Genomic DNA, 15,145 nt, shown 5'->3' with positions numbered 1-15,145 from the left:
ACCCGTGTAATTGCATTTTGGCCACGCTTTTCTGATTTCTCTGATTTTTGCGAGTGGCTCGCGGATCGAGCTGTGAAGTGAATTTTCAAGTGAAATTGAAATGGAATGCCAAGAGCATAGTCCTTCGCCAACATCCGGAAAATGGGAAATAAAACATTTAATTTAAGAGAAAATAAAATGAAAAATGCAATAAATGCAACCACACAATGCCCTATATTGGCCAATATATATATACATGTATATTATATATACCTTTGAGTTGCGTTCGAAGGGTTGGGAAATTAAATTTCTGCCGATAACTTGAAACTAATTGCTTTAAATGGAAATTGCATGGGAAAACTGTTGACTCTCAGAGTCTTTCTATTCAAATTCAAATACTTGGACCATAAAGTTTGGGCCAAAAAATTAAAACTTTGCTCATCTCGTAGAGTTGTTGGGGCAGCTTCTCGGGAAGCCATAAAATCCAAGTTCAAATTGCGCGAAAATGGCAGCGCGAGTTGCTGTGTGGCATGACCCGCTTCACTAATGTCGCACACTCAAGAGCACACACACACACATACATATGTATAGGGAAGAGGTCCTGGGAAAAGGATTCGGGCAGTCTGCCAGACATGGAGTACTATATTTCTCGACTCAAGCAGCGCCAAATGCAAACAAACAAACAAAGTTAGCGCTCGTTCATATACAGATCTCATGTATCTGCAGCTGTATCTGTGTGCTAGTATCTGCATCTGTGTAGCTTGTATCTGAGTGTATCTGTGTGCAAATGTAAAGCATAAGATAGACAATTACACTTTTGCCACCACTTCTGCAACCAGGGCCAGGGGTGGCGCGATAGAGTGGGTGGGGCCTCCAGAAGAGGGCCCAGAAACAGTAACAGAAACAGCATTTAGATAAACGCCAAAAGGTAAATGAACTTTATCAACCGAACAAGAAAGCGAGGTGTACGCTGTTAGTACAACCCCCCCTCCCTAGATACCCCCTTAAGGTACACACACACACTCACTATACACACCCATACACTCCTACTCTAAACCCCAATACATAAGCACTTTTGCACAATTGCAGCTCGTTGTGGGTTCTTACACTTTTGGTTATGAAATTCAATGAATGTGGCTGGCTTCTTAATAAATATTATTTATTTAATTATGATTTTTATTAAAAATATATATATTTTTAAAAGATATATGTAAATTTAATGAGTTTTCTTTCTAATTAGAACCTTGGGGGGTTATTGGGTTTAAAAAAGAAAACTTACACTTTTGAGCTTGACAAATTAAATTTAATTTTGCTCATTTTGAGAAAATCTTCGAAATTATTTATTTATACTAAATATTCGGATAAATATATTTGTTTAAGGAACACCGTTTACTTATGTATCTATGTATGTCTCTCTAAAATGGGTTTCCATCTAAATAGAACGGATGTCTAAGTTTTAGAGAATGTTTTCTCGAACCTTTTACTTTTTTTTTTATTAAAGACCTATAGTATCTCCATTTCTATCAAATCAATTAAGCTGAAACTTTTTCAGAATCAGAACTATGGTATGAACTACAATCAAAGGGAAATTTTGATGGGAAAATTCAAGAGGCTTGTGGTATGCTATTATTTTAGTATTTTTTTGGTTCTTCAGACTAAAAAGTTGTTGAAGGGCAAGTCCTAAGACTTCTATAAAAAATATTACCTTTTGAAAATTATACCAATTTAAAATAAAATACATAGTAAATACGATACCATTAAAGAATCCGTTTTTAAGCTTTCAAGAGTTTTTAAGATTTCCTCACAAACTTTACACCCAAAAATCATTTAAAGGGGTATTATAGATTAGAGACAAAAAAATAAAGATATACCTTGTTTTTTTCAAGTTAAGGTTAAAGATATTCAGAAATATGACTTAAAAAAGATTTCCAAAATATTGCTGTTTTTGAAGATCATCAGATTGTCGCTGTTTTATTGGGAAAATTATTTTTTTTAAGGATTTAAATTATATCTTTTATCATTCTTCCCAGTAAGAAGGGTTGGAACTTCAAAATAGGTTATGATCTTAAAATTTCAACCTACGTACAATACCCGATAATGAAAATTAACACCCTTTCAAAAACCTCTCACATTTAAGCACTAAATTTAAAGATTTCCCTACCAACTTTTCACCCAGAAATCACTTAATAAAATCCAAACTAAATCTACCATCTCTCAACACCTTTAAAAGTGACAAAAAAAAAAAGTGAAGAAAGAATAGCTGCAGATGTGTGCCACACATTTCAATTTAAACAAATTTCAACAAAATGTGTAAAAATGCGAGAAAGAAAAATAGAATAAAATGGCAGGAAAAGTGCTGGAGGATGGAAAAAATGTTAGGAAAACACAAGAAGGATCTAGGACTATGACTAGGACGAGTGCAATGTACAAAAGGCAAACAATGTGAAATGTAGAAAGGACCTGGAACAGAAACAGAAACAGATTTTCCGACTGCAGTAATAAATGATAAACAAGTGCAAGCTGGCCAAATGGGCGATGGGGCGTGGCTGGTAGAGGGTGGATGGATGGTGGGGGGGTGGATAGCATTTTCCATTTTCCATTTCCAGTTGCTAGGCTGATATTGAAAACGGCTGCCAAGCAGTTCTTCCTTCTGCCAAGCAAATGTGACTCCATTTTGTAAGAGAGGGATGTGGGTGTGTGAGGGAGTGTGTGTGTGTGTGCATAGGAGTATGTGTGTGTCTTTTCACACTTTTGCATTATTTATGCAGGACATGCGTGCATGTGTGTGTGTGTGGGGGTCTGGGCGTGTGTACGTGCCTCGCAATGCAACGACAGCTGCTCCTGCTACAGTTTCAGTTTCAGTTTCCAGGACCTCCTCCCTGCCACTGCCCCAGCCCCCCTACCCCTCCTTGCACCTCTCCTTGCCTCTCCAGGATATATATTTATTCCATGTACATATTGCAAGTGCCCCATGCCTCGTGTCAAACTTCTAATTAACCTCGTAATTCATGCAACTAAAATGAGTGGGCCAAAAGGGAAGGAGGAGGGGGGCTGGCTGTGGAGGCACTGAGACGGGTGGGTAGGAAGCTCTGGGGGGGGCTAGGGAGGTACTCGCAGGCTGTGGGAGACTCCAAAGGCGGCAACGGCTTGGCTTTATTGGTCCAAAAAGAGAACGTGGCAGGGCAAATGACCCACAAATTACTACAGATTTTCAAAAAATCTCTTCTTTTAATTCTTTTCTTGAAAATTTCTTACATTTAAGAGAGAAGTTTTTTTTTTTTAATACTTAAGTAATTAAATATTATTATAAATATTAGGAGATTTTTTAAAAGTTACTGCTAAAGAGCTGGCTTTTTTATCCAGAGTACCGGGTATCATATGTTTATAAATATATGTATGTATATCTATCTATGTAGGCACATATTTTTCAAGAAAGTTTTTTTTTTAAGCAAAAATAATATCCAGATTTGAGTTATAGGTATGATATATGAAAGGATATGGAAGGAATATATCTTATCTTAAAAAAAGTCATATTCAAAAATATTAAACATGGTATTTATAAAGTAAATTAAATATTCTTTCAAAGTACCGAGTATCATATACCTAGTTTAAATATTTAATTAATATTGCTTAGCTTTGGTTTCAAAAAATTGATATTATTATTCCAGTATTTTATTTTTTTTAAATTTCTGCTCTTTTTTTTTCTATTAAAACGTTGAGAGTAAACCAAGAAATGGAGTATAAGTTCTTTGAAAGTGGCTGTACCTACTATTCTTAAAGTTTTAGGCTATGTAGAGCAACAGCCTGGCGTTACTATAGTTGATTAGTTAGTTAGTTATTGACGTTAGTTCGTGGTCTGCATGGACTACCATTTTCAGGGATAATAAATCTATCTGAAGCCAGACCCTTAAGTCTACTATAAAAATTCTACCTACCTAACTCTACTATAGTTATCTCTTAAAAAAAATACAACTAAGTCCATAACTAATGACTAATAATATAAAAGAAATACCTCCCTTGCTTTAGGCTTCTCAAAACACTAATTAAAAATTAAATAAAATTACGCAGCACAATTAAATCATGGCCAGACCTTTTTGAAGCCGAAAATGAAACCAAAAAAAAAAACTAAAGTAAATAAATAAATAAATTAAAGCAATTATTTGCCAGCCAGTTGCCCGGTTGCCAATGGAAATTGAAATTACATTATTTAATTGGTTAGTTGGCCTGTTCAAATATCACCAACAAACAAAAAAACAAACAAACAAACAAACAAACATGCGACAAAGACAATCAGCAAATTGTAAAACAAGAAACGTAGAGAGAGAGAGACAATGAATGCAAATAAACATAAATTGATTGCAATTTCATGATTAATTGTTGAGCGAAAAAAAAAAATGACAATTTGTTGAACAATTATGGGAGAATGTTAAGCGCGTTAGGCCGGGCTTGTTACTTCACTAATTAAAAGACCAGAGACCAGAGGCCTTTGCCGCAAACACTATTCCAGTAATTGACTTGAAACTTTCTTCATTTTTGGTTCAACAATCAAATGTTCAATTGTCGCTTATTTTGTGGTTTTTGGTGAGATTTTTTGGCTTCATAGACATCAACATCAAACCACAGCACTTAACTCGCCGCTCAAGGAGCCAACAAAAAATTAACAAAACAAAAAATAGTCCATGAACAAAGGCAGTTGGAAAAAAAACGAAAAAAACAACCTTTATTGTCTTAGTTTTATAAAAATGCAATTCAATTCTTTTTCCGCTGGGATCCCACTCGGGGTCGGTAGCGTCCTCTCCTATCCTGGTGCTGTCCTGTCCATGTTCATGTCCATGTCCTTTCCCATCCTGTCCTGTCCAGTTCTGTTCTATTTCGGGCCCTTTCCATAGTCCTTCCACACAACAAAAAAAAAAGTTTCCAACTATTTAGTTTCGGCTCGAGGGGGGTAGGGGAGGTTAGTAAGGGGAAAATGGAAAAAGTGGAAAAGCGTGCGAGGGGCGGAAAACTTGCCAGACACGGACACAGATGAGCAGACCACAATGAAACTGACCGCGAGGATGCACTTTGCACAAAAAAAACATGGACTTTATGTAGTATATATATTTTTTGAAAAGTGTATAGTTATAAGAAAATATTATTTTTTAATTATTATTAGGTAAATTAATAATTTAAAGCTTAAAACAGGTACTATTTATAGTAGAAGGCCTTAATGCAGTATTTAGTATTAAAGTGCCATCTAGTATTAAGCATATTAACTGTTTAAGCGTTATGGTATTATCGATAAGTGAGAGAAACGGGCACATTAAAAGTAAGTGTCCGGCAATGAAAAAGCGTCTACATTTTTGAATTAAAAATAAAAAGACGACTTTATAAATTTAATTTTTAGTTTAAGTTACTATTAATTATTAATATTATTATTTGTTATTATTATTTATTATTTATTTATTTTATTTATTTATTATTATTATTTCTTAAAAATATTTTTTCAAATAATTATTAAGATTTGTTAATAAGACATAGTTTTAAAGTACTTCAAAATATATTAAAAATAATCTATTTCTTAAATAGAAAACAGAAAAAATGTTCAAGTTCAAAACAGAAACTAGAATATTTTTTTAAAATAGTAAATAGTTTTAAAACAATTGTAGAACTTTATATAACGATATGATTAAATTTCTCAAAACTATTTTAAATTAAATCGAGTTCAATTTTAAGATATTATATTTTGTTCTATTAAATATTCTTTATATCTCTGGATATATATTCTTTATATTCAACCTCCTACCCTCTTCTATAAAATTTCTCTCAGTGCCTGGCCTCTGTTGAGGACATAAAGCGTTCAGCAAGTTGGTTTTTAGAGGGTTAGCTCCGCTGCATTAACGCTGACCGAAAAATCTCTGCACCAGAAGTTGAACTTTTGGCCAAAAAAAAATACAGAAGACCACCCGAAAAAAATGCGAAAAATATATATTTCGCGGACAAAGCAAAGTTGGCACAACCCACTCCACTCCTCAGCTATCCACTCTTATTGTTGCAACAATAACGGTACATTACAAGTGGCAGACAAGAGAGAGGGAGAGGGGGGGGGGGGGGCGGCATTGAGTTAGTTAGTTTGGCGCCCCACCCAGACCCACAATTTCTGCGGTCTTGTTAGTCTGGGCTGGCAAGTTGGTTAAAAAGTTGTTGATGCTGTTATCCTGCAACCGTGTCCCCTCCCTCCGTTAGTCTCCTGCCAGACGACATTTGTGCTAATGGCTGCCAACGACCTGGACACCTCCACCTCCACCCCCCAATGGCAAACATGTTGCATACTCTGCGGCGTAAGCGAAAAATTTCCAAACTGAACCCAATTTTTTGGCCAAGCAAACACAGTAGAGTATAATGCTGGGTCTAGGGCGTTGCCGCCTACCAGTTGCCACAACATTTTTGTTGAAGAATAATTAAATTAAGGTCCATCCCAGCCACCCTACTTTTAACCCGGCTTACTGTCAGTGTCAGCTTTTGTTTATGAAAATCCAAAGAAATTATCAAATTTTCGCAACTAAAGCCTTAACCTTAAACCCAAAAATATCATCTCGTTTTATGCTCAGACCATAGAGACTACAAGAAATCATCATTTTAATTGAAAATTTTTGCAAAATACATGGAATTTTGTTTCAGATCCGTTCACTTTTCACAAATTTTGAATTCCATTAGTTTCGTTTTGTAAAAACAGTCTCCTGAAGGTAAATAGTAGTATCCTTGAAAGAGCCCTCCAAGTCTAGTATTTTCTTGGGCATCAGTAGTAATAGACATGGCCATCGGGTGCTTCGGCTATTTCGATGTTGCCTCGCGACCCTACTGGTATCAGTTGTAGTCTCTCATCCTCCAGATTCCGACCCAGATCCAGATCGAGACTTTCTTTGCTTCGGATGTCATCGGATAGTTGGAGAGTAGAAGAACCCTCAGAAGAACCCTCAGATGTGGGTCTCTCTGAAGTTATTAGGGCCTCGGATTTTGTTTCTTTGATATTTTCTTTAGAAATAGTACTAGTAGTCTCCTCTAGAAGATTCCTCTTAGAATTCGATAAATTTCCTCCCTCCGATTTCCCATCGATTTCTATCGGCATCTTCTTCTCGATATCGATATCAAAGTTATCAAAGTGCGAAGAACAATGCCTTTTGCGATCCAACTTATGCCGTAGGACTTGTCTTTCGGGCAAGTCCTGCTCGAGGACGTCATCCTGCTCGTTCTCCTTGATGGTGAACTCCAGCTGGATGTCCTGCGAGTAGTTCTTGGTCAGATCCTTCATCTCGGGATGGGTGAAGCGCATAAAGAGCGGGCTGTCGCTGAGGAGGTCGCTCTCCTCCAGCAGCTGGGGATTCGGGCAGGTGGTGATCAGTTTGCGGAACTCGCGACTATCCTTCACCCGGACGTTGACCATCAGGGCGGGCTGGGCCTGGGGGCAGAGCAGCCACAGGATATAGAGGTGGGTGACCAAAGGAGTCACCGTCTTGGAGTCCCAGGAGGTCTTCCACAGCATGATGAGAATCGGGGGACGGCCCTCCCAGTCCGAGTAGACACGCGGCAGGTTCCAGTTCATGGCCACCCGGCGAGGACTGTCGAAGATGAGGAGTCCCACGCAATGGGACTTGGCCTGCGCCTCGGGCAGAGCCGGGCCCAGCAGCTTCAGGGATATGGGCCGTTCGGCGCGCAGCTCTAGGGTTATGATCTCCGGATGATCCACCAGGCAGTGGCTCAGCAAATCGCTGGCAGTGACCTTCGCCGGGCACTGGCTCAGAGGACACTCGAAGGCCTGTTTCAGGAGCCGCCAATGGCGTTGCTGTTCAACCACGGTGCTCCTCAGCCGTTCGTAGCGCATCTCCGGCGAACAGTCCAGGCTATCGTCACCGCTCTCGGCTTCTGGCGGCAGTATCGCCTCCGCTCCGCCTCGCATCTGTATCCTGCCAGCCGGCAAGGACAACTGGCAGTCCATGTAGAGGCGCTTGGCATGATCCGGATAGAAGTTCAACCGCGTGATGCAGATCTCAACCTCCTCGTCGGTGGCATTACCGTCCGCTTCGCTCGACTCGGCCGGATGATGGGCCTGTTCCCGGGATATAATCGGTCCGGTGCTGGTCCCCAAAGAGTATTCTGACTGTGCGTAGCCCAGCATGGCGGACAGGGAGCTTTTCCCCAGGCGATCGCAGTCACTTACCGGAGCGTGCACCTCCATGGCTGGCTGCTGGTACGGTTGGGATGAGGATTCTCCAGAAAAAAAGGACAAAATCTAAGGACACTGATGGGAGCCACACTACCAAAATATTTGCGGTTGTTTGTCGAGAAAGATGACAAAAAAAATGACAAAAATTAGGAAGAAAAATAGAAAAACTTTTCAATTTGTTACGGCCCGAGTCCAAATACTACAATCTGGGGTGAATTACAATTTTGTGTATTGATTTGGAAGTCAAGGCTAGCTTGGGATAATTTTTTGAAGTTCTAGAAATCATGTTTTGGCAGAAAACTTTGAGAGACTTGTTCTAATTGAGGGCATGATTGAGGGTGGTTGGAGCTATATGATAAGCATGAAGTCGTGGTTACTGGAATAGTGGGACTATTGTTAATTTAGATAGAATTTAATCTTCAGTTATCTTAAAAGTGGTTTTATCATAGACTGTACTATTAATAATCTTTATGGAGCTCTTTTTTTATTTCTTAGATGGAAAATGGTCAGTACCGGGTATCATAAAGCTAAGAAAACCTAAGACATTGCCCTTTCATAGCCCTTTTTAGCTCCCTCCTTTATTCTTATATCTTCCTTTTTTAAAGAGTATCAAGCTCCGTTAGGAGACAGTAAAGATTATAAAATATATAATTTTTTAAGACTCTTAGCATTTGAAAGAAGATCTATCGGGTATCACGTTGTTAAGTAAGAACCAGCTGTAGTCCTTTCACTTAATTATTCTCTTTTTATATCTATTTATGCTTCTATTGAAAGATTATTAAAATAAAAATTATCAAATTTGAGGACCTTACTCTTATCGAAAGAAGTACCGGGTATTAAATACTTAGATAAGAATCAGATATAGTCTTAAGACTTTTTTTTTATTTTTAACCAAGAGTTTCAGCTTATTGTTTTACTACTTTAGGGGATAATTAAAATTGTACAGAAATTATCCATTTTTAAGACTCTTGGAACCCAATGAAGAAGTACCGGGTATCTTACTGTCTTCTTACTGTTTCTACTAAAAGTAAACCTTAAGTTTTCTAAATAGGCTTCTTTCTATTTCCTTTCTTGAGAGTATTAGACTCTTATTTCTTAAAACCTTGGCTAGAAGTACCAGGTATCAAATTCTACAAACCAAGGCGTATAAAGTCACTCCTTCTAAAACCTTTATTTTTTTGAAAAACAATTAAAGCTACAATTCCCATTCGACAAACTTTAAGCCACACAAATAAATCCGCTTCTGGTTATACACTCCTTGGGAATTTCTTAGGATTTTTGCATTTTGCAAATGCATTTTGCCGCTGCCACTACCGCCGAGACAATGCCAACAGAACTCACGCAGAACATCTTGTTGCATTTGTAATTTCCGGTTTTACACAAACACGCTCGCCCACCCACACACTAGCATACATTTTGCAGTAAAAGTTGAAGAAAACTGGATGAGAAAAAAATAGAAAAAATAGAAAATAGGGAAGAAAAATGTGTCAACATAGAAGACAAAGCGAAATACAAACAAAACTCAAGTTCCCACTGTACACTTCTCCCAGGATAACAACGAAATGCAACTAAAAAAAAAATATATATATATAGTAGGGGGAGAATAGAATGAATGAGAAATGGCGGAAAATAAAGAAGGCAGAAAAGGGTGAAGCGAGGGAGCCAAAGAAACTCCCTGCGGCCACGCCTCCCTAAGCATCCCGCCTACAAGTCCTTTGGTTTGGAAAACTACAATGGCGAGTGCCGCCAACACGATACAGTGCGTTCCATGATGGAAGTTCTTTTAAAAAAAAGGGGAGTTTTGTGTTTTTGATGGAGGTTTTTTAACTTTATAATTAAATAGTTTTGTGATTTTATTTTATTGTAATTAAAACATTTATGTATATAGTTTTTAAAGCATCTATCAAAGGCTCAAAAGTATTGATTATTGTCTTATTCTTATATTTATTATTTCCCAAGTCATAAAACTATCGTATATTTTTACCACTTAGTATAGTAGTCTAGTAGTAGTAGTCCCTTGTATACATAGTATGGTTCTACCACAAGAATTTCGTTCCAAACCTTACTTCTATTATATATAATATACATATATGTATATTTCTATCGTTTATTTGTATGGTATTTTTTCATCGTATACTACTATCGTATACTTTCATAGAATATTTTCATCGTATAATTTATTGGATGCTCCATCATATTCTTCTTTCATACACATACTTCTATCGTTTTCTTTCACCGCATAGCTCTTTCTTGTATTTCTATCGTATATATCTATCGTATACCATACTTTTCTCATATACTTTAATGTAGAGTAACTATCATAGCATTTGAGGCTGTAAATATAATACTTTCACTTTAGAAGACTTCCGAAGACTTGTTTTATATAGTTCATAGTTACATTGTTCTATACTTTCTATACTTTTCTCACACACTACCGTTTACTTTTATCGTATCCCTTTTTTATATTATAGTTCCATCATATGCTTCTATCGTCTACTTTCATCTTTAATATGGCATAAACATCTATCGCATACTTTCATTATATATATCACTATTATCATATACTTTTATCCGTTTATCTTCTATCCCACTCTTCTATCGTATATTGATGTAATTATTAGACTATAATACTGTACTGTACCTAGACTCATGTGCTGTTATCGTATACTTTTATCGTATATTTCTGTTATAACTTTCCATCATATGGCGCTGTTGAAGAGTTCTATCGTATACTTCTTTCGTAGACATCTTTCGTAAAGTTCATATATGTATATAGTATAATCTTTTTGTTAGTTCCGTTTTCTACCTCTATCGTATATAACTATTGTTTACTTCTATCAAAAGAAGCACTATTGTAGAAGACTCTCTTTGAATTCTATCCTTTATTTCTATCGTTTTTTATTATAGTATAATTATATCGCATATTCATCCATCGTATTGTACTATCATATACTTCTTCATAAAATAGTACTATCGTATACTTCTATCCAATATTATCCTATTATCATTTACAACTATCGTAGCATTCTAACGTATACCTCTTTCGTACCAATATTCTTCAAGATATCTAACAAAACCCCTTTTTAAAAACTAAAATCTATTAAATTTTGAATATAAATTTTAGAAATCTCCTAGTAGTTTTCCCCCCTTTAGCAAACTCCCTGCATCAGCCTTTGTAATAAAAAAGTAGCGGTTGAGTCACGTGCATGCGCCATTTGTTTACGACTTTCTTCCTTTTAACTTGGCTTTTACTTATTAGTTTGAGGACTCATCCCCCAACCCCCTGGCTCAAGATCCTCTAGTCCTGCTCCCCAAAACCCCCCCAGCTGTTTTGCTTTTTGAGCTGCAATCGTCAGTTGACAATGCAACGAACCGCAAATAACAAACAAGACAGAGCCAGAGCCAAAGCCAAAGGAAAAGCAAAAGCAAAAGCAAAAGCAAATTCCCTTTCCTCTTCAGTATCTTCTATCTGTAGATGTAGCTGTAGAGCTGTATCTCTATCTGTATCTGCAGCTGAGGATTTGTTGACATCTTAAAGATACAATCACAGTCGTTGCTTACCCTCTCGCCGAGTGTGTGTGTGTTTATGTTTGCATCTCCGTGATTAACCAATTAACATTTGGCCGGAGGTGTTTTGGCTTACCTGCAAAGAAAAGAGAGAAGAAAGGCCATTAGATAAAAGTGTTGTGTTGGCGTGAAAATACAAACAAGCAATGGATCTCAAGTGGCGGCTAATTGAGGCAATCTCCTCCTTCTCCAGCCTCTGCCAGCCAGCCAAGGGTTAAGTGATAGCTCAGCTGCCAGGATAAAGCTCCATAAACTCCTTCATGAAAATGGTAAAATGTTATAGCCTTCTCGGGCTCCTGCCTCAGCCTCTGCCTCATTGTCTTTCTGGCTGCCGAGCCTGGCTAAAGCAAACATAAAGATGCCCATTCTCATTCTCATTCCCAATCCCATTTTCCACAGTTTTCACATTTTCCACAGCCTCACATCACATCCCACGTCTTCGTCTTCGCTTAACAACAACACTATTCAGAGAACGATGTGTAAAACAATTGTTCTAGCAGTTAATTTGTGCACAACGACATTTCACTAGCACTACTAGTTAAGCACTGAAAAAAAATATGTGGCGGTAAGTGAATTTTCAGCAGGGATTGTATTTCGATAGGGTAGTTGGGAATCTTTTGAAATAAACTTTCCCTGGTGAGCAAGTTGGAGTTATAAGGGTGTTTAGTGCTTGGTAAATGATATAAGCTCTGTTCCTTCAAAGATATTATATCAGATTTCATCCTAAAAAGAATTTTATTTTTAGAGTAGTAGACTACATAGAGATATGTAATATTGTATAGGAGTATATATTGTATCATGATCTTTATCATCTTTACAGTTCTTAAGCCTTTAGTAATATTTAAGGATTTTAAGATTTTATTCATAATAGATAGTCTTATAGACTTCAAATAGTATGATATAGTAGTACCTACATATGCACATATGTTAGTAGATCAAAAAAGAAGTACCGGGTATTATAAGGGTAAGTGCAATAACATCACTATAAGCTTATTATTTCTTTTCTTTGTCTTGTGTTGGGTATTTCTTATAAATATTCGTCTTAATATGCTTATTATACCCATTATACCTGTTATACCTATAATACTTATTATTTTAATAATCCATATATTATGTATTACCCCCATTATATACATTACTCCCATTATACAGTACTTAAAATAATTATTTCAGTATTCATTCACAGCTCTCTAAAGCCAAACCTACAAGTCACATCATAAAATATGACCTTAAATCAAGAATTTTTTTCATATCATAAAAGTACAAAAAATGTAAAAAATCTATATGAAAAATCTATAAAAAATAACCTTTACACTCCTATAACTTTATTCTCTTCTATATTCTTCTATTACCTTAGTAACAACCTCCTAGTACCTCTCCTGGTAACTTCTTATTTCTCTCAATGCGCCGTGTCTTATGATGATATTCCTGTCACTGACAGACAATTGAAAAGGCAATACACGGACTAACAGACCGACCGACCGACAGACCCACCGACATACGCGTCGTATACGCAATGTGCCAAAGTTTATACGAAATTAATGTTAATTACAGCGCGAGTTGAGCTATCCATCTCTCTTGCACTTGCGCTGCCGCACTCCTTCCATTGTCCTGGCAACATCTGTGTCCTGTCAGGAAGTCCTTTCAAATTGTAAATGGTAAATGGGGTAACTGGTAACTGGTAGCTGGTAACTGGTAGCTGGTAAATGGGGAATGCAATTTGCCAGCAATGCATTTAACAAGCCGAACGAGCTTAAGCCGGAGGAATCAGCATCAACATCAACATCAACATCAACATCGAATGAATCGACAAAGGTGAGTCGCATCGAATCTCGCATCGAATTGAATCGAAACGAACCGAAAGGGAATGCTTAATAACCGTAATCGATAAATGTGAAAAATTGATAGATTGATAAATGGATGAGTGACTGAATGAATGAATGGATGGACGGATGGATGGATGGTTGGATGGAGGCAGGTGGTGCAAGGCAGGTTGCACTTTGTAGCTTGCAGATTGCAATGTCATTATTGCCGCATTATGATAAATAATGGTTTTAAGGCTTTAAGGATTGTAAATGACTTTGCCTAATAATTTATTCAATACTCGTACTAACTGATTAATTGAGTAAATTATTTTGTAAATAATAACCCTCGCGATAATCATCGATAATCCATCGAAACTTATCTCTATACGTAGACCTTTTTTAAATTATGCTATTATAGTCATTCTTTTTATATCTTTCAGTATTATTATGCTTATAAATAGTATTATATTTATTTATCACTATCGCTCTTTTTCGATAATTATCGATTCGTTTTTTTCCACTTTTCAATTAAAACTCATCTCTAGGTGCTGAGACATAAATCCTTTTGGTAATATTTCTATTATACTTAAACTTATTATACCTTATATTAGTTTTATACTTATTACTTATAAATATTTAGATAAATATCGATTATTATCGACCTATCATCTCTAGACACCTCTGGAATAAATAATATTCGTAATACTCTTAGTATACTTATACTCATTATGCTTTGTATTGCTAATATACCTATAACTCTTATGCAAAATATTAATAATTAAATAATTAATTAAAAAATATGCACTTGTCCCCGTCATTATCGACTTTTTTCGATAATCTTTATCGATTAATACATTGAAACTCATCTTCAGACGCTTTGTCATTAATCCTTTTCCTAACTTTACTAAATACTTAATAACTTTTACTTGTTAATAATTATGTTACTCATTATTTTCATTCTTCATATTATTTTCCCTTTTCATAGTAAAAGTTTCCCTTTTTCGATCATCAGCTACTTTATTGCTTTATCATTCAAAACTCACCTTTAAGCACCTATAGACATCTTAAGAATAAATCATTTTCATTAATTTAAGAGAACAAATCATAATTAAGAACAAATCATTTTAATAAATTTTCCTTTTATACTTTTACCTATTTTATCTGTTATACCTACTATTATTATTGGTCCCCTGTGCTTATTCATATTTCGATAACTATCAATCATTATTATCGACAAATCAACCGAAACTCACTTTTAGATGTTCTTCTATCATCCTCTTCCCAATAATACTTAATATTTGATCCTATTTTATATCCTTACCCCTATTATTATCTTATTATACCTATTATCATCATCATACATATTATTTCTTAATAAAATCGCCTCTTTTCGATAACCATCGATCATTTTTATCGACTAATCAATTGAAACTCACCTCTAGACCGTTCTACCCCTAGGCCCTAATCCTCAATCACAAAGGCAACAATGGTCTTTGTTTATTTTTTGTCCTTTTTTTGATTGCCAAGCGAATGATTCTTGTTTTTTTTTTTTTTTTGTGGAAAGCAGCTTTTCTTATTCCCACGCTCACAG

At 36.2% G+C, this 15,145-nt stretch overlaps 2 protein-coding genes across 3 annotated transcripts in view; both read right to left on the bottom strand.

Annotated features, from left to right (window-relative positions):
* The window catches only part of shakB (shaking B), a 231,129-nt gene that overhangs the window by 131,739 nt on the left and 84,245 nt on the right, over positions 1-15,145 (bottom strand). The gene's annotated exons all lie outside the window — the stretch shown is intronic.
* On the bottom strand, positions 6,558-8,411 carry LOC108132500 (uncharacterized). Its single transcript, XM_017251944.3, has one exon. The coding sequence runs from the start codon at positions 8,192-8,194 to the stop codon at positions 6,758-6,760; it is 1,437 nt and encodes a 478-aa protein (XP_017107433.2). The 5' UTR covers positions 8,195-8,411; the 3' UTR covers positions 6,558-6,757.

Source organism: Drosophila bipectinata, chromosome XR, assembly GCF_030179905.1.
Source record: "Drosophila bipectinata strain 14024-0381.07 chromosome XR, DbipHiC1v2, whole genome shotgun sequence".
Lineage (NCBI taxonomy): Eukaryota > Metazoa > Arthropoda > Insecta > Diptera > Drosophilidae > Drosophila > Drosophila bipectinata.
The sequence above is the reverse complement of the archived record's forward strand: the minus strand, read 5'-3'. Positions and strand labels throughout refer to the sequence as shown.